At 39.8% G+C, this 20736-nt stretch overlaps 1 protein-coding gene across 3 annotated transcripts in view; it reads right to left on the bottom strand.

Moving 5' to 3' along the window:
• The window catches only part of LOC145440724 (uncharacterized), a 53307-nt gene that overhangs the window by 25094 nt on the left and 7477 nt on the right, over positions 1-20736 (bottom strand). The window contains exons 1-2 of one of the 3 annotated variants that reach the window (XM_080318459.1): positions 16909-17094; positions 12801-12980 (exon numbers count right to left, since the gene is read on the bottom strand). In XM_080318459.1, the coding sequence (XP_080174585.1) occupies positions 12801-12980; positions 16909-16965 (237 nt within the window). In that variant the 5' untranslated portion in view covers positions 16966-17094. Of the gene's footprint in view, positions 1-1986; positions 2556-12800; positions 12981-16908; positions 17095-20736 lie in introns of those variants that run through there. The other 2 variants (XM_080318460.1, XM_080318462.1) reach the window with 2 other exon arrangements.

The following is a 20736-nucleotide window of genomic DNA, read 5'->3' as shown; positions in this document are numbered from 1 at the left end:
TTGGAATTAAAAAACCAGGTGATGGCCAGTCACGTATTTGCGAACTCGTCAATACTCGGGGCGTAATCTCTTATCTTTCGAAACAGACTATATTTCGAATTTACATCGGGATGCAATTGCGCAGCCTACACGCAGTTGGCTCCTAAATCTTATTTTCGGCGACGCTATGAAGACTGTATCATAATATATGATTGTGATATACGGCATCACTATAGCCTTCCTCTTGGTTACCCCAGGGGTAAGGATAGTTACTGGCCTGCTCATAACCAACAAATATTTCAATATTCATAAATTTATACTCGTACATAATAAATTCACGTAGAGCGATGATGACATATTCGTACTGCATCTGAAATCCCCTGTGCTATTCCATACCCCGCATTCCACTACAAATCATCTTTAACATTGATATCCTGTATAATCATTGTGTCATTGAGTTTTATTTTAAATGCTGGAAACAGACACGGAACTAGCATAATCCCGTGAATATAATACGAGATCGTATATAATTTGAATATAGCACACCAATGACCATGTGTATCTTAAGGAATTATTAATATTAAATACCACATAAAACTATACCATACCATTACCACATACTGCTTCAGTTGATAACAGAATATTTGATTCGTTTTTTTACGCTTGACTGGGTCTGATTCGCTAGTAAATAATACACCACTGGATTATTTAGCGGAGGATGGTCAATAGTCGTCTCTACCAAGTATAAAAAAAGCTGCCTTCCATATGGAAACCCGCTGAGAAAATTGTCATCACTTAATATTAAAATTACCTAAATCCCTGTCTTCGCAACTGTCTAACCAAGGGTACTCGATCGCTAGAATAGGTTTATGAAATGTCGCGATCTCATGACAGAAAAACGTTTTCAAACAGCATCACTCGAGTGCTACTGTAGTGCAGCGGTTCTGGCGTATGGTATAAGAAAAGTGATCTGATTAAGCACACCTATAAGTCAATCTACGCTAATTATCACTTAACCTCTGAATAGCACTTGGCTGTAGGCTCAACATGCTCGCGTAACCGCCGCGGCCTTTCATGGGCGTGAAGCAGCGCAATGAATGGCGGTGCGACCATCCTAATTATCGCTCCTAAGTGAAAGCAATGTATCTTAACCACTTCACGTCAAATTAAGAACTCTCGATTGCCGGTTTTGCAGAGGAAAAAAATTTGAGAAGTCGCGCGCTTTAGTCTGCTCGACACGGCCGGTTTATGTTACATGACTGATGTCAAAGTACAATTGTACTGTGATAAATATTAGCATCCATGTATAGCACACATCTTGTGGAGTCGGAGAGCAAAATCAATATCCGCAAAATCAGTGTCCGGCGAGACGTAGCATCCGTGCAGGGATTATTTAAAATATGGTTTTCATACAGCAATTGCGTTGCGTTGGTTCATAATTTAATAATATTATTAAATTATGAACAAGGAACAAATTCATCAACTTCAAAAATACCTATTCTCTATACAAGATTGTTGGTTTATTATTTATTCGTATAATTTCAAAACACCAAAAAATTCTAATACAACGAAAAGTGAGCAACGAGTCGAAACGACTTCGAATATTCCTTCACTTAATTACGCACCTTGCCCTACAGATAAAAGAAGAAAGAAAATGACTTTGATTTGATTGCAGACATATAATGACTAATAGCCATGCACGTATAGGTAATTTTGTACAGCATTAAAACAATCATTGGTATCACGCATGTTTATTAACATCATGCCATCATTGCCAATGAATGCATCGTAGCCGTGTTATCGTATAGCGAAGAACAATATTTCTTCCTGACATTTGATGGTGAAGCCTTATCCCAGCAATTACTGATCTCGTCATTAATATCATGCTAGCGATTCCTACTTCCATAAAAGATGAAAAACGTCCCTGTCTGGTTAAAGATTGATGCCTCGAAACCGCCATATATTCACGACAGTTCCGCTACTATCTCTATCTCCTGAACTATTTACTGACTCCAATATATCATGAGCAGATCTGCGTATCGTTTGCTATTATCCAGTACAAGACCCGCGACGCGAGTTGTATCGAGTCACTCTCCCTTATGACGAATCTCGGCGATTACACCGTATGATAAATAGATTACCAAAATTGTTCGATGTCCATGTCAATGATTTGAAATGATCACCGCCGCCCGCTAATGCGCTAATAGCAGAAAATTAACCGCTCTCTCTATTATCCCACGAGTGCGATGCTTTACGAATTCAATAAAAGATTTGTCGTCATCAGACCGCCGCGGTTTTCAACACGATTTATCATCACAGCGACATCCAATCCATTACACGTCCGCCAACAAATTACGAAGGAATAATTCATTGATGATGAATTAAAGGGGTCGTATGCTACTTGGAAACGTGGGATTTTGTCGTAGCAACTTGGGATGATTTTAAAGGATCTGATATACAGTTACTGACGGTTCAGTTTGGTAAGACGAGACGGATTAGGTCGCATGTAGAGAACACGGATATTTGGGGTGCGACAAAATTAAATTAATCAGTAATGTCACGGATCCCATTGCCCGACATTTGAGCATGCGACTTTTAAACCCTAAACTAACCCTAGAGCTAATCCTAACCCTAACCCTAAGTTTAACCCACATGCTTAAGTGGTACATGGTACATCAGTAATGAAGCATTTCTACTTTTCAAGGTACTTTTGCCGACTTGTACTACTTCATCCAGTGGTTATGATTTTAGACCAACCACATCTACTTCTATACTTGACTTTTCAGTTTTTTAGACCAAACCAGGCATGAATACTTACTTTTTATCAACTACTTCTACTTTTACTTCAGTAGAAATTGACCGCACTACTTCTACTTCTGAGTACTGGAGATGACCCCTTTGACCACACCTGCCTATTGTCGCATGCTCATATGTCCATGGACCCGCCGACATATCATGACACAGCTGTCATAATGACGTGGCAATTAAGACGCCCAACTCCATTTGGGGGGCTTTTAGACGTAATGGGACATGATTGAACCAGCTATTCTGTCCACGAGGATAGAAATTTACGCTATGGGAATGGTGTCACGGATATATTGCAATATCGCCGTCACTATGGCGGCACAACGAGTATGAAATAAAAAGTTTGGGATCTCAATTTGTAACAACCATTCCCGACTGATCAGCGATAAGCAGGCCGTGTTATTTTTGGCATTTCAGGAGCCAGATGCCAAAACTGCCAAAAATAAAAATTTGAAAATGCCAAAAATAAGCAATTTTTGGCATATGCCAAAAATAACACGGCCTGCCAAATAGTGTATTTTGTTCGTGGTGTTGTGTTAACAGGACCGCGTTACAAGCGAGAAGAGCGTTTGTGAAAGGCAGGTTTCTTAATCTGGGTCCAGCCCACCCAATAGGGGTGAAAGCATGGTGTCCTAAATGGTGTGGGCACAGCGTGATTGAACGGCTGACTGCATTTGGTTTACGTCATACTTTCCATTTGTCCAAAGGCAATTTTACGATCATTTTTGACCGGCTTGTCGAGCACTAAATTTGATTAAACGGGTATCAATGAGAAGCTGCCGCAATACTGATTATTAAAATATAAATTATATTCTGCTGATGGAGCTGGAACCCACAAAATCAATTTTTGCATTGTGATCGAGTTGAACATTGTGACGCAACAAACTGTCTGGCTATTTCTGAGCCGTATAGTCTCGTTTTGCCAGACAGTCTTGTTGCGTCAATGTTCTTAAACAAGCTAACCTTCCCAGGACTCTTCCATGCGAGTTGGTAATATTAAAGCCACCTGAAGTGACAAAAGTCCTCCGAAAATATATCGGTAGACTGAAGGAGAAATGATAGTCGGGCTACTAAATAGAATATGTTGAGAGACAACACAGGAAACTCCTGGAAAAGGATCGGGAAGAAAATTCTTTCCGCGATGAGATCGATGGCACTGGCGAAGTGATCTCTTTTCATGATGCATGGAAGCCGGTTCGGCCCTCCCAAGATTTTGAAGCTCTGAAAACCTTTTGTGGATGACTGGCAACATTCTTTCCCTTAACGGCTACTGTTAAAGCCGATATTTCCCAGATTCGCTGGGCGAGAAATGAATTTAGGAGAAACTTAGCTGACCTGAGTTTGAAAGCACTGTTACAGTGCAAACGATTTAAGTCTATTCAACAGCTGTAACAATCAGCTGTTGAGCGTGTTTGTTAGGCTTTTATTTCTTTTTTTTGTTTTTGCTTTTTGGCACCGAGTCCGATGGCTACTGCACATTTTGTGGTTTCGTTTGATATTATTAACCTATGAAATCGTTAGGTTTTTTCTTCTTATTATTTGTTGGCACTGGTTATACGTGGATGTTGCATATTTTGTAGTGTCTTTTGACAAACTAGCCCAAATAAAGCGTTTTTGTGACTAATTCGAGGCTGAAACTATCTATTTAGAGGACGATGCCAAAACTGCCAAAAATAAAAATCGAAAAATGCCAAAAATAAGTTATTTTTGGCAGTTTTGGCATATGCCAAAAATAACACGGCCTGGCGATAAGGAATGGAACGAGAAATATTAGAGATGCCGATACCGCACTATGCGGCAGGACTATGAGTTATTGAATGGCCTGCTTTCGTTGTACAGAGATATCGGTAATGTAATCTCTATGAAGTCATTTCATGATACGGCAGTGGGTGACATCGCAAAATTTTCCTACAATCAAACTATATAGACAACTAGGGTTGCATTTAAAACAAAAATCAATTTAAAACAAACATGTTTAATATATGGCCCTTCTTTGAAACCTGTTCTAATTACTTTTTCAATTCATATAACGGTCTGGTAGTCCGGAACGTATGTGTTCCTCAGCGAAATATTTCCGAAACGAAAATGATTGAAAGTTTAATTCGCCATAGAGACAGACCATCACCGTTCATATTGTATACATTATTATATTTGATGTCTGCGGATAGGGCACATAATTACGCATAGAATGGATTTACATGTTATCAGGAAAAGCGATCGCGACCCCGTGAAACGATTACGGCATTCAACAGCAGAAGCGTCATCTTTTTATGCGTGATGTCATAAAGACAGATTTTCTTTATCGATAATTTAGTGACAAATAAGTCGATTATAGCGAAATTTGCCTCGAATGCGCGTTTTGTTTGTTTTGATAGTACAATTTCAAAAGGGATATTTTATGAATTATCCGCCATTAAAATATGAGGTTGAATTCGACCTTTTGCGGAAAGAGCAACCATTTTTCGGACATGCTTCGGCATCGAATTGCATTAATTCAAATTTACAGAGATATGACATGGCGATGATACGTTATAAATGCCGATTGCAGACGCATGTCCTTGTCCACTGTCGTTCCACTACGAATCCTGTTAAACGCGTTCGAAATTAAAATACGATATTACAGTGGCACGATGAACTGTCAGGTGTGTTTATACTATTGTATACGTAGTGTTGCATTTAAAAAAAGAGGCGTTTTGAAGCACTTTGTTTAAAACATGTTTTAAGCAGTGTTTAAAATGCCATTTGAAAAAAATTGTTTTTTCCAAAAATTTGTAATTATGTCATAATTGTGTAAATACTTTCGAAAAAACATGTAGTATGACCCTTCGGACATCTTGCACAAGTCATAGTCTACATAAACGATATGTAATGGTTGAAACCTTCGAAATCGTCGTCGATTCAACTGTTATTGCACGTAGTTATATATAACTGGAATGGAGTGGACGCACCGATGTCTGATGAGAACGACCGCGGTCCGCAAAAAGGCTGCGTGACTACATAGTCCTGGACATTGTGGACAAAGATATTTATTGGTTCGTCTAAGACGGTTCGGAAACCTTATTCGTCAATGGAGCCATATTGACCCTATATTTTCGAATGTAATTCGTCAGGAGCCATTTATCAATGTCAAACCACTGTGTGGTCACAATTGAAAATTTCGGGCGTAATGGCTGAAAAAAAAACAATGACAAAAACATGTTTTAAACAAAGGCATGTTTGTTTTAAATAGATTTTTGTTAGAACGGATTTCATTTTATTAACGGCTTTTGCCAGTACAACCCACGGGAATAAAGGGAAAACTTCGATAAAAAAAAGTTTTATACCTAAAAATCCATAACATCACCAATATCTCCTTAACGACTCTGGTCACAACTACGCTAACACGTGCGTTTGATGGAACTCAGGGAGTTATACAACGTGATACCAGAGACTATCATATAATCCATAGCAACATAGTGAAAAGAAAACATCGGTACAAAATGTCTTGTACCCGAAATACCATATATATCATGAAGATATCTTACATTGCAAGATTTATCTTCGCGACTCACGCAAAATGAGTAATGAGTAGGGCAAGTTTTTGTTGCACTAAAATCGCGGGAAAGGTGCACTTAATTTTGACAAAATTTGCAGTAAAAAGTTGCATTTAAAACTTTGTTGATATTAGTTGGGTATGAGATACTCGAAAGGCTCCGTTGTACAACCGAGTTCCTGCAGAGCGGTCAAATTTGTTACTTTGCTATTTCACGGGGATTCAGTCGAGACCGCCAAAAATTATATATTTTCCCGATACACATCAAGAACATTACGCAATGTGGGAATAATTTTTCCAAAAAAAGCCAAACAGCATAGCGATAACCCCCTCCCCCGAAAACAGGTCAAATAACACATCCCAAATAACCTAGGTCTGCAAACTGACACAGGGCGTTGAAGAAAATTTACTCTTGGCGACTTTAACAAAATCAATATCCTGAATAAGGTGACCCAGTGAAAATGTAATTTTCGGCGGTCTCGCCTAGCCGTTCGTGAAATGGGAAACTATCTCAAATTTAGACGACAGAATTAATAGAGCAATCTATTTCCATATTGTTCAGACACGGCAGTGCTTGTCAGGGGTAGCTGAACTTCTTGCTTGCAAGCCATTGTGTCACAGATAACACGGTGAGATGCAGCTAAGCCATCATATAGCTCTTTGTTATGCAAATCAAAGAGAATAGAACCATGCTGGAAACAGTTTATTGCTTGTTGTTAAATCACCGCTTTACATTTTGATGCAATATTTGATGAAAGTTGCATTAAAAATTGGTATGAAAAATAGAGAAAAGTTGCAAGAAGTTGCATTATAAAATCCCTTCAGACAGCCTAAAACATCATTGTACATAGATTCCGAGTATCTAGGAAGCTGCCGGAAGCTGTAAAAAAGTAGCAAAAGTTGCAAAAACTTGCCCTAGTAATGAGATATATTTACCGTAATACGGGGACTATTTCACGCGGTTTTCGTCACGATTTCGCTCATAAAGGTGCTGCAAACTCACCCCAAAACTAGTGTAGCCTATACTTTTCAAAAGCAAAATTGTTGGAAAGTTAGTAGTTTGGCCTGAAAACTGTCCACGTAGTCAAAAAACCACTTGAGCAAGTTGTAGAAGTATGCAAGACTACTTGAGTACTCCGAAAAAGTGGAAGTACTTCGTTACTTAACACCTCTTCCTGGCACCTCACATGTTGCGCTTGTGGGGACCTTGCAACATACATTCAATGTAACAAAGTTCGTCGACGGTTATGTATCTGATTAACGCACGTGTCGACATATATAGTACGGCCACTGGGGCAGTGTTGGATCGTTGGCCAGGCAGTATCCAGCCGTACGCAGTAAATCCAAGTTCATGTGATGTAAACCGAATGTTAGAATTTGAAATGTGACCTGTCACCAGACCTATATAGTATGACTGTCATATAACTTCACCATATATATACGTTACGTTGAACCGTAATCAATAATTCTGTCCCCAGAGACCGGTCTCAATCCAACCCAGATAACTAGGCACAAATAAAATGAACAATATCTCCAGTTATTGCCCCGTTAGCGCTGATATCGTCTGTCATTCGCAACCATGAATACCGCAAGTCTACACTAAACAACGCGTATTACTTACGGATTAGCAGAATCTATTTTAAGCTCGGCCGCTTCAAGAAATTGGGCTATAATTTGATAGCAGGAAAGCTAATAACGTTTGCTTTTAGGAATTAGAAAATAATAGTGTTAAAGCAAGCGACGAATAAGTGGAACGGGGGATATTTGCAACGTCCAAAAACTTTACAAACCGCACATTGATCTTTAAACACGGGATTACCTCGACGTTTTCGGGAGTGATGATGAGTTTTGGCAAGCATAGACGTCACCAACCTACGGCTCATTGGAAATACATACCAGGCGCATTTGCAATGCAAATCTGTTACAAACAGCAGCGGGTTGAAAATAATGCAGTGAATTTCAAACCATCAATTTTAACAAACAATTTGAACACACATCCCGCATTAAATTTATAATTCCGTCCTATCATAGTACAGAGAGAATCAGGACTGTCGTTCAGTGCCCCGGTGACACATTCTTATCTGGAGTATAGCAGCACACATATTCGTATCTGTGGGATATTAGGTATATTACGGTACCCTTGTGTGCATGTTATGTCAGGGTAACGATGCATTGCTGTGCCATTAACAATGTTAGGCGTGAACATGTCAATGCAGTGCGGTTATCTCATTCCGTTTAGGCACTTTTATCGAAGTCAAAGAGAGGTATCCACGAAGAAATATCAACGACAATTATCCGGAGAGGAGTAATAGTATAGAAATAGAAATGAGAATGGTCAAAATGTGCACTGGTTTCTAGTTACCGGTATCGAACAGAACCACCGGCTGCAAGGACGGACAATATCTCACTACATAACCATAGTAATTAGTAACAATGACTTTACGTTTACAATGGAAACGGGAATACCCAATTTGCCTGAAATCTATTTAAATTGCTCTTTCCAGACAGGCGTCTGGGAAACACGAAAGCTAAGAAACATTGCGTGCTACGACAGTACAAAAAATCGTTTTCAACCAAGTTTTTCGTCGTGATTCAAGAACTAATGAGCAACGATTTACAAATTTCTTCAATCGTCGAAAAATTTAGTACACTTTAGCAACTGCTACTATCTGGCGACTTCATAACAACTGTTCTTCTAGTAACCATACCAACCGGACCCAAGCTCGCAAATATTCAATTCATCATCGGCACGCGCAGACCGATTCGTAATTGAATATGATGTATTCCTATATACACCCAGAAAACCCGAAGTTACCCACATAGCAATGTGTTGTTACAGCACGCTGTGGATATACTAACATGTCGTTTTCATAGCAGATCAACAATGTTGAATTCATCTCCATTACAAACCAGAACAAATAAGGCTGATACTCAGCGGTAGTCTCCGTTAGGGGTAAGTTAATACATCACCGAAGTGGTGGCGGGCAAAATACTGCGTGTGGTCCTAATGCTGACACTTGCGTCGATAGCTTGATACCATGATGGTTATCGTATTCCAAATTGGCCTAATCCGTCACGTCCTAATAATTGTATACATTGGTTGTTATGTCACTGCTCGCTACCCGAAAGGAATAATATTTAATCGCTTACAACAGGGGTCGGCAACCTTTTGCTAGTCACGGGCCAAATTCCGACTGCACAACTTTTTGGCGGGCCGGAATTTTTCTTGATACTATATTTGCCGCTCACGTCGGTTTAGTACCCTACATTGCTGCAATCTCAATCACACGAATCACAAAAAGGGCAAAACACATGTATTTACACTTCAACGACGCAGAATAAATGTGACACTTGGCGCAGCATGCTTTGTGAAAGGTTTTCAACTTCTAATAACAAGTCAGATGAAGCAACAATCAAACCATATTCTAAATGTGCATTAGAATACGTGATCTTAGCTTGCTCTTCGTCAATTCCATTGTTGAAAGCTATTTTTCACATGCGTACGTGCTATCAAAAGTCGTTGCCACTTCTTTTGCATTGTTGGTCAAGCTGGGATAAAGACCCATTTCAAGAACGTACTCTTTGTCAAAGTCATGCAGCGATATGCTCTTCGTATGAAATTTGTCATTCATTTCAACTGCATCGCATTTCAAAAGGGCCCATTTGACATTTACAGGCAATGGTATTGGCGCTCACATTAAACGGAGTACTGAGTAGTCAGAATTTATTTTGTACAGAACGAATGTCGGAAAAGCGGGTGGAAATTCAGTAATTAAATATCGTATCACAGTTACAAATGCTGGTACAAGTGCTGGTACTAGGTGTACTCTCCTCCAGTATAGGAAAGTGAGCAGAATTTTCCTTTTACTGTTGACATTCCCAGAGTCGCAGTTTTGTTTCGAATGCGCCTCAACATCTCATGTATTCAGTTATTTCCTCCTGCAGTTGCAAATCCAATTTGTTTAGATGTGACCTTAAATGTACTACGAAAGCAAGATTAGATACCTATTTTCGATGACAAGATTATGAGTCGGCTATGTTTGTATTTTCAAGGAAAGTTGCTATTTCGTTTCTCAGTTCATACACTCGTGCAAGCATAGCTGCTCGACTTAATGCGCGAACATGGCAGATATACAGGACATCGCCGTATTGATTCTCTGCTTCTATAGTAATATATGGGGAAGGCTAACTGTCGGCGATTAAGTTTGTAAGACAAAATCAGCTTTCCCCACTGTGTCCAAAACACTATTCAGGTTTGTTGTCTTGGCGTACAATGTCTTCTGGTGAATTAAACTGCAGATGACTAACCTACGGAGGCTAGTTATCTAAAATGAAACGGAAAGTTTGAGATTTTGTCATTGCGTCTGAGATGTTCCAAGCGTTTTTAAGCAAAGGAACCGCACCTTTATTGTCGCACCCTATCAGAGTGGAAACCCCTTAAAAAGTATGGTATATTTTTGGTTGCGCGGTACACCCACTTGATAAGCTCTGGTCTAGTCTACTCTACATACATTCTCCATCTCCTACTTTTAGTAGTACGAGATAGGCTACTAATCAACAGCCTTCGCACCAGTTTTATGGCGTAACAATAGACTTATACGACGTAGGATACTTATATCGTAGCAATGCCACATTCTTTCCTAGCATTACGAAACGGCGGGCCGTATTCGTGTGATAACTAATTATTTCGTCGCGGGCCGGACGATTTCGCTAGGCGGGCCGGATCCGGCCCGCGGGCCGTAGGTTGCCGACCCTTGGCTTACAATATGGATTGCTAGATTTGTAAGTCAATGATGTTGATAAATTTAGATCGCCAAAAGCAAATTCAGCTTGAGCTATTTTATAAAATACAATGTCAAGTGCGTCACGCTAAATTACTTCTGCCAGTGATTACTTTGATAGCCTATATGGCAGGGGACTCAAACTCAAATGTGCTCGCGGGCCAGTTTTCCAGTTTTGACGACGCCGCGGGCCGCAGCATTTATAGGGGTATTCTATGTCGTTCCATGTAGGCCTTATTTGGCGGGAATGAATTGTCCTATTGAAAGTGAGCCGATCCAGCAGACTGACAGTAAACACACATCGTCAAAATGTGATTTACTCTTGTATCAATTTTGGCCTGGCACGAAAAGAATCATCACATTTATACCTATTTGAATAGAATTGTTGTTGTACTTGATATATATTAATTATAAGATATAGACACCATATGGGTGGACAAATGTATGATGCCATCATAAAAGCTATCGGGTTATAATTTTGCGGCTATTGAACTATGAATATTTTGAATTTAACAGATTGATAGCAGAGACTGATCTGCTATCTAAACATTTTTAGGTTGGGCATTGTAATTCCAATCCAGGATTCGGATATACTTCTGATAAGTAGGCTATTAATCTCATGGTCAAATATCTTCCAATATAGGAGCAGAAAAAATATCGATATAATATAAGTATATTAATGAATGTGTCCTAGTGATGGAAATGTCGGAACGCCGAACGGCCCATTGTTGTTACATCGTTGGAGCGTACCACTACGGTGCTCGGTACCTTCCAGTGGCCTTAATAACATGGTGTAGCGACCAAACATCTATAACTAACAGATTACCAATGGTTGCCATAACTACTTGCTTAGTTAGCGAAATACCAAGCTGCGACCTTCTGATCTATTACTGTTCCCCTGATACGCGATTAGTTTGTTGCCTCCATGGTTCTAACAAATTCACGGCATTCCGAGTCCACTCGAGTCATTTTCATTTTGCCATCGAGTTATCTCGAGTCTGAGTAATTCTAAAAAAGGTCGCGTCCAAGTCCAACTCACAAATTTCAGTCACGAATCGTCTTAGGGTCAGGTTTTGTCAACATGAATTGGAAATGTGACGAAATAGTGAATCTTCCACTGCATGGGAGCATTTGCATTTGATGTGATAGTGAAGTTTGATTAATAGTTTCAGGCTTTCGGGGCAATTTATGAGGGAATTTTCATTTTATAACCTGAAAAGATATAAGTGACACTTGGATATTGTCAAATTATTAAAAATCTAAAATGTCGTCGCGGGCCGCGCAAAATGCTCTGGCGGGCCGCATGCGGCCCGCGGGCCGCGTGTTTGAGACCTCTGCTATATGGGATGCATACTGACTCGCAAGTAACATTTTCACATCCGCCAACTACGCATGATCGCCAACAACGCCTACGCTTGCACCGTTAAGAATTTCTAAAACGTATTCATAGCTGCATCACACGCTATCTAGGAGGACAGGCGTGATCCGTACAAGACAATAGCAACATTGAAGTCTGTAAATTGCGCTAATTCTCTTATCTATGGCATAAGTGTCAGAATAGACTCAATCCAGTGGATATTTTTACAAACTACATTCCCTTCTACTTATATTTTTTGAAGGGAAACTACTTTTGCACTTTGAATTTTGTGAAGTTCTGTGCCTCCGAGAAGCTTTTAAAATATCCTACTAAATTCAAATCTCACCCTGTGTATTGCAGACTCTCTTCTTTGCGGCCGCGCGCGCTGTCTGCTGCCGTAATGTATTTCGCTGGTCGGTGACGTAGATTGATGTGCATGTCTGCGTATGGCTTGAGATAAACCAAGGAGCTGTCTGCGTCCGTCTGCGTCGAATTGCGACATGTTGGTCTGTCGATTCTCGCGGATCTGCAACGTTGGATGACACAGTTACGATGATATCGGCCATAAACACGCGTTACGGATTCACGCCGAACATATTCCAGAGTGTATTGAATGCGATGGTGTGACTACACGAGCACGAATATGCACATTGAAGCATAAGGGTTCACGCTGAAAAGTTTATAAATTCGATACGCGATGTCGCCGTGAGAAGTGGCAAGTAACGTTGCATTTCTATTACCTTAGAATTGACAAATGTACTCCATATACTTAGATTTATGTTACCATCTCAAATGACCCAATCGTGTTTAAATTCAAGGCATGCAGCAGTCCATCTTTATTAGTCAAGGCGGTATATTTATAAAAATGGGTTTCAGCTCAAAACTGACAATGATATTCCAGTATGACGCTCGATTACTGCCTCAGTACTTTCCAATGCCGACCTTTCCAGCTTAAACTGTAGTAAACATGATTTATTCTATTCACAATCATCGCTACTTTTTGGGTTTTAGAGTAATATCGCCGACTTTGACATACTCTACGCCATTCTTTCACGATCGAACTATGACGACGGTAAGGACTGATGGCTTCAGATGTCAAAAACACACAGCGAAACCACACATAATACCACATGAAGGAAATTGGTTTGGAATACCACGGTGTAAACATTGGTCACTAAAATATATGCCAACGTCATATTTTCATTGCTGTAGACTTTTATTGGTTCCGATTGCGTGACCATGAAATAAATCGTTCTAAATATACACGACTGAGTAGGAAGAAATGAAGTTTCAACTGACCACATTTCGCTATGAACAGAATCATTAAATCCACATTGCACAAAATGCACAAATTGCACCTGCAAACTGCACACAGCGATGTCAAATAAGTCGATTCTTCAAGTAAATACAGCTGTGCACCAGGATCGGTAGCGACCCCTTGCGATTAAACAATCGTTACGTCCAACGATACTAGGTGAAGTGTCTGTTATGGTTAAAATAGCCTATTACTGCGTTTCCATGCACGGCCGATGGGCCCATTTTCGAGAGATTCGGCCAACGAACGAGAGAATTTTGTTGCGCATGCACAGATTGCACACCCACGTCGGCCGACTCGTCGGCCATCGAGTGAATCCTTCGGCTTAGCCTTTCGGCCATGCTTGCGCTGTGTCTTGGATTAGCGAATTGGTGTTAGCTACTTACAATACACTTTCCGTAACAAATTAACGATGGCTGCACTCCGGACGGATCTTGGACGCCTTGAAAAACCCGGAATTTAATTATGATTGCAATGAATTTAGTAGTACCGGTACTGCTACGAATTACCCGTAGGCTACCGAAATCTTCGCGATCTGATCATATACGCTGCTGCCACAATTCGAGGGTTTGTGTTCTGGTGCATGGGTACAATACAAACTATACCGCTTGACCACAAACTAGTTGAAATTATTCACATTCCCCTTGTAAGCAAATCATCAACAGGACACTTGAAGTTCATGTCTGAATCATGACGACGAAACAGTAGTACCGGTAGACTACTGGGCAAGTTACTACTCTGCGTTCGAAATTATTGGACCACGATATCCCATATCTATATCCCCCACATACTAAGATATGCCACCAATTTTCATCTTTTTTCCATTTCATTTTATCTTCTGTTAGTTTTAAGCAATTGGTTCATCATGACCATTTTACATGTTGGATGGATTTAGGCCTACGTGTTCAAGGTCAAAGCGTGTTGTTAGACTGAATGACCGCTACAAGTCATCTCGGCTCATTCCTACCGAGTCATTTAACGCAATCTTGTGATTAATATGAAATTATTACATAAAGTAAGCCAAAAACGTCATTGCGATCGCTTCGCCCACCTAGTTCGGCCAAGTCACGGTCTGATTACACCTGGTCATGGAAACACGGCCGACATGTACAACGCATGCGTCATGGCCTTTCGGCCGACCGTCGGCCTAGCATGGAAACGAGGTAATTGATGGTACTAAAGAGGCGGTATAGAGGTTACACTATCAGATTCTACTTAAGAACCAGTAGTAGAACCAGTATTTTAGGGGAAACATTCGAGAATAAGTAGAAAGTGCCATAAAAGTAGAATGACTACGTCTTCGACGATAGAGGTAAACTACATCGCTAGAATCAGACGCAACGACATAAGATTTTGAATTGGGGATCATCATATATGGTTAATACCATCAACAATATCTAGGCTATAAACACTAGTGACGTAATAGAATTTTATCTCGTATAATGACAATTGAGAAAATAGCCTATTTGATGAGATCCTTGGAGGTAGAAAACTTTATCATACAATCGAATAATATATTCATATGGAAACAAACCATGATAATTTCGCCTGACACTGGTATGCAGTAATCTACAAAAGCATATGGATACAATGTTCTTCCTAATTCTCTAGCTCCACTAGTTGCTGACGATTACCCCTGACGAGTGTCACTCGATAAAATTCGGGTTTACTTCAATATGAATATATCATTCAACATACATCATATATCATTCAATTGTTTATTGAAGTTCTGTATCCCAAGGAGCTCTTCAAAAGCATAATTGCTAAGTTCTTTTCAAATCTCTACTAGGTTCTGACGATTACCCCTGACGAGTGTCAGCCGAAAAGTTCATTTCAATACGAATATATTATTGAATTGTAAACTGAGAAAGTATGGAAATATATCAAATAAGGTATCGAAACTTGTAAGTATCACATGGAATGAGTAGGTCTCAAGTCAAGTGAAGAATATGGAAATTAACATTTCCATACCCTACCATACTATGCCCTGACAAAAAGGATATAGCTTCTCACATTCTATTCCTATGTACACGACTCGACTACACGGCGACTGAATATGTGATTATTCAAGACATCTCCATCCAAAGACAAGTTTTAGTCATATAATATAGCTTTATATCTATCATACCTTGTTCCTCTTTCTAAAGTTTATCACTTCCTCAACTCCTGAATAAGATCTTCACCACTATTCAATAAGATTTGAGCCCGATTGGAGAATTAAGCGTGAAATTACCGACACCCGCAAATGGATATGGAAATTTCACGGTTTGGAATCGTTTGGGTGTATACGATGAAAGACACACGCAATTCTTGAACGCCAAATCCAGGAAAACTTTATACAGCCTTACCTCATTCATAACTTGATCGAGCAACGTCGGGTAAATTTTGATTGACGCTATAGTAGCGTCGCAAACATATGTAAGACGCCAAATTTAAATTTGTTGTTTGCACAGTTGCGCGAGATTACAGGGCCACGGAAGGTCGAATTTCGAGAAATGTAGAGATAGCATCTCCGTTGCTCTTTTGTGCGAAGCGGATCGAGAATTACAGGAGAATGGGGTGCTTCAATACATCATTAAAAATTTTGGCGCAATTGTCAAAATATTTCTAATCCTCACTATATGTATACAGTTCGAGAAGTTCATATCGAACACTGAATATTACCCTCTCGGAGTGTGTCACCTGGTACAAATTGTGTTGGATCGTAAATTTATTGGATTAGATTATGACATCGATATAGTCATACTTACTTCATGATATAATTACTTACTACACTCCTACTCCTTACCAAGCACTATCCACGCGCTGTCCTAGCCCCTAATCTCATGATACAACCTTTTCAAAATTATAAACTAACCAAACCACACCCTTACCCAGCCTAAACCAACCTTACCTATCCCGTGACAATGGTACATCAAAACATCGCACACGTATATCATTACATCGACAGCATCGTCAAAGTAAATGCTGACATCGCTAAATTATATTCAGTCGGCATAGGGATCATTCGGTTGGGGTATTTAAACGTTCAATGAATCGCTGCCCCCGATACGCATCCAAGCTATTCATCCAGCATTTTATTCATTCTTTATTTATTAAATCAATGCAGACTAATTGGTAAAAGACGCAAATGTCTTACCGCGGCGTCGTTTCTGCGAGGGGTTGGAATCGGAGTGGCAGACACCATGCTATCCATTCAAGATTCTCACAGCAAGAAGATAAATCCCTTGGTATTGTCTCCGCAGATATGTTATTCTATAGCAATTTATTGTAATCGTTTATTTGTACTTCCATTAAACTGAAATTATGTTGGGAATATTGAAATCGCAGTAATAGGTTCAATGTCCGTTAGAAAGACACAAATATTAGAAGCTAAACAACTGCCATAGCGATAATTTCTAAGCAAATTACAAACATTACCATAGATGGTCGTAATTACGTAGATTCAAAGATATTAATAACGCCAAATATCTCAGAGCATTATACTTTGGATTCGCCAGGATCCATCAATCCATTTGTTGTCACTCTGCTGGTACTGATTTGCAATACGATACATGTCACTGTGCCAATATGAAATATACACAATCTATAGATGATACGATGGTTGATATACAATGTTCTTTCTAATTCTCTACTAGTTGCTTACGACCCCCTGACCAGTGTCAACCGAAATTATATACGAATATACTATTCAAATCTATAAGTAATGTTTCATTAATGAGATATAATTTTCCGATTTTCATTACTGGTGTTCGCCTCTACTGTTTATCTACGTACTCGAACAGCGAATATCACAGTGAAATGTCCTGTGTTGCTTTTACGTTGGATGGCTAATGGCGCCACGCAGCGTATTCGCACATTTAAGAAATATTGTCCGACCATGAAGCAACATAAATAAAGTTTCCATTTCCACTGTATTCAGAAAGGTGTGCACTGTGCATACCAAAGTGAAATTTTAGACTCGTAATTAATACAAGTGTCTTGTCATCCACCGATCCCTTACTTACCATAACTTCAACAATTCCAGGTGATGCAAACGTACGCTATGGCGTGAAAGGCATACATCATACAAATCATAAGCTTAGGACCACCTTACTGCATTGCAAAGCTGAAAATTCCACATTCATCCAACTTATTCTATCTACCCGCCCATTTATCACCCTTTTTCGCACACTGAGTATATTACCCATTCACTTAGTTAGTTCATAATATGCCGATATACGTACAATTTCTACAAGATAAAATCCTCTTGATTGACCACTAAAGTCTAATTAGCAAGCGTCATTAACAGAGGCTTTAATATAATGCCACAACTAAGAGAGCTGTCACTATATCCCAAGTAGTCAGGTCATTTTATCACATTCAGCATCGCCGTATTCACGCTACAAAATATTTCACATTACATATTCGTTAGGCCACACGCGAATAAACAAACCTACAGTTTTTTACTTTGATGGTAATTGCGTCACCCCTTTCCTTCCACACGTCATGCGCGCGCAAGCCAATATTGAACAATTATGACTAATCTTTCCAAGACGTACAATAATATAGTTTTACAATCTTTTGCTCAAACTTAGGCTATCATGAGTCACGAATCGTTAGTTCAAACCATACTGTTGTATTTATTTGACGGATATGTCGAGTTATATTTCATTGAACATTAGAGTTAAATAACCCCACATAGCGAGTCATACGCGGTAACAAGGACGCTTATGTCGATACTAGCCCGGACTAGACGTAGGTTTTATATGGAACAAATAAGGCGACCCGCTGTCATCTCAAGCGGTGAGGCAAACACACGGAAAAGTTTGTTTTGATTGGTTTCTTACTAGAAGTAATTTGAACTCGTGTGAGATATTTGCTTTCTTAAAACAGGATAAATATACATCTGGTTTCGGCGGCGAATATGGGGCCGCATACTTAATGTATCGATAGTCACTTTTATAACGATTCAATCATGTTACCGTGTATCGTAGTAGGATTTCAGGCATTGCGTTGTTTTGTTAACAGGATCAGCAATAATTTTAGGTATAATTTCATTAATTGACAAGATCACATACAGTTCACTAAATTCAGCAGACGGTATTTGATACAGAGTGCTCGGTATTTAAAGATGTGATAGTGTAGCCGCGAAGGTACAATAAACAATGAATATATAGAGCTAGGCGCCGCCAGAAAGAAAATTTGTGAGGGGCTGATAAAATTGAAGGGATGGGGCGAGCATTTTCTTTTAAAAATGTTATGATAAATAAAGTCTCCGCGTATTGTGACTTAGGAATCTGCAATAACCTCAAAGTGCATCAGAATGATGGGAACGTAGGTGACTCTCGCACCTAGCTATGCCAAGCCCATATACACAATTTATCCAACGTCGAATTTGAGGAATTACTTCAATTAAGGATTTTTCATCGGGCTCCAAGAGCACGAATATACTGCTCTGTTACATGTCATTTAACACACTGCATCAGCAACGTTTATATCTATAGAAAATAAGTCAGCATTAGAACTTTGATCGCCTGGTGCCTGCAACCTGATCCTCGGCAAAGTAACCCAATGTGCAGGAAATGCCGCATATTGCGTATTTCTAAAGGAACACTTCCCCGATTTGCACAAATCACACGATTTAAAAATCCGCAACTAACTAACTAAATCACAACTGACTGATAACTGATAACACGAATTCTTGTAACGCAAGTGAGGTAAGAAATATTGGAGATGGAATCGGCATTTCAAAAGGACGGGGTTTCGAGTTTGAAATGGGAGGCGTCTCGACTCCCAAAACCCACCCGTTGCTACGCCGCTGAGAGTATAGTACAGACTTTGTGCTATAACAATGCCCGAGCGAACGTCACACAACAGATCACTAGCGTGTCGATGAACGCGAAACGAGGAAACATGTCTTTTTTGATGCACTGCACAGCCATTACTGAACATATAGAATTGCTCATTTTTCCAAGTCCGCAATTAGAAATATAACTAGAGCAACTAATGAAAACAGTATTTAGTAGACGGGAACTAACTAGATGTGAAGCCAATACAAGTCTGACTCCCAAAATAGTTATATTCACCGCGATAGAAATTTAGTAGAATATACCTCGTGTGCCAGTGTATACGCAGATACGACACAAAGGTTGAGAAAGGCTGTCGTGGCCGTGACCTTCACTGATCTGCGATTGCCAGGTGGAATGACCAACTTCTGGAATAACTTACTGTATCTATGAAGTACACACGGTTGCACGCAGCGCGACTTGTCAACAAACACCAATACTATCGCGTCCACTGGATTTTCATTACAAGTAACAATGCCGAAGCAATCTCGATTAGCTGACGCGCTAAAGTCCTTGACTCGGCTGAACTATCTCCGAACGTACGCCATTGTTTCATTCATCAAGGACCAGAAACGTAGCTAGTACTCTTTACTCAAACATTTCGTCGAAATAGATCTTTAGCCTTGATCGTTGAACGTTTTGTATCCTCGTCTTGTCGGCCTATAAAGCTTTATGTAAACTAATCTCTGTAGCCGCGCGCGACAATGGGCCTCAACAATTGAAGAGTGGGCAAACGAAAGTGATTTGCAGCGTATCAGTAAACAGAATCCTACTCGAAAAGTGACCGATCGATATCGAAATAAGTTAGCAGCGACGAACAAAATGAAGGTGCGCTATTAATATTAAGCCACGCGCCGTTACAGTCACATCAAAGCACCACGGCTTTTGTTGGGCAAAGCTAGCAATAATTCCTGACATTGTAGCAAAACAGAGTCGAATTTCGAGGTACAAATATGAAGCTTATCTCAAAGTGCCAAAGGTTGATTCATCACATATCGAGGCTACGTTTTGAGAACAAATCTACCGGTAATTGTTAGAGCACTAAACACCGGATAATATCTGGTATCGATTGACATCGATATCTAGCTCTGTCCGAAGCAGTCTGACATATGCCAGCTTGGATGGGACTAATATGCAAC

This window comes from Botryllus schlosseri, chromosome 6 (assembly GCF_051294905.1).
Source record: "Botryllus schlosseri isolate E-star chromosome 6, Bs_hap1, whole genome shotgun sequence".
NCBI lineage: Eukaryota > Metazoa > Chordata > Ascidiacea > Stolidobranchia > Styelidae > Botryllus > Botryllus schlosseri.
The sequence above is the reverse complement of the archived record's forward strand: the minus strand, read 5'-3'. Positions and strand labels throughout refer to the sequence as shown.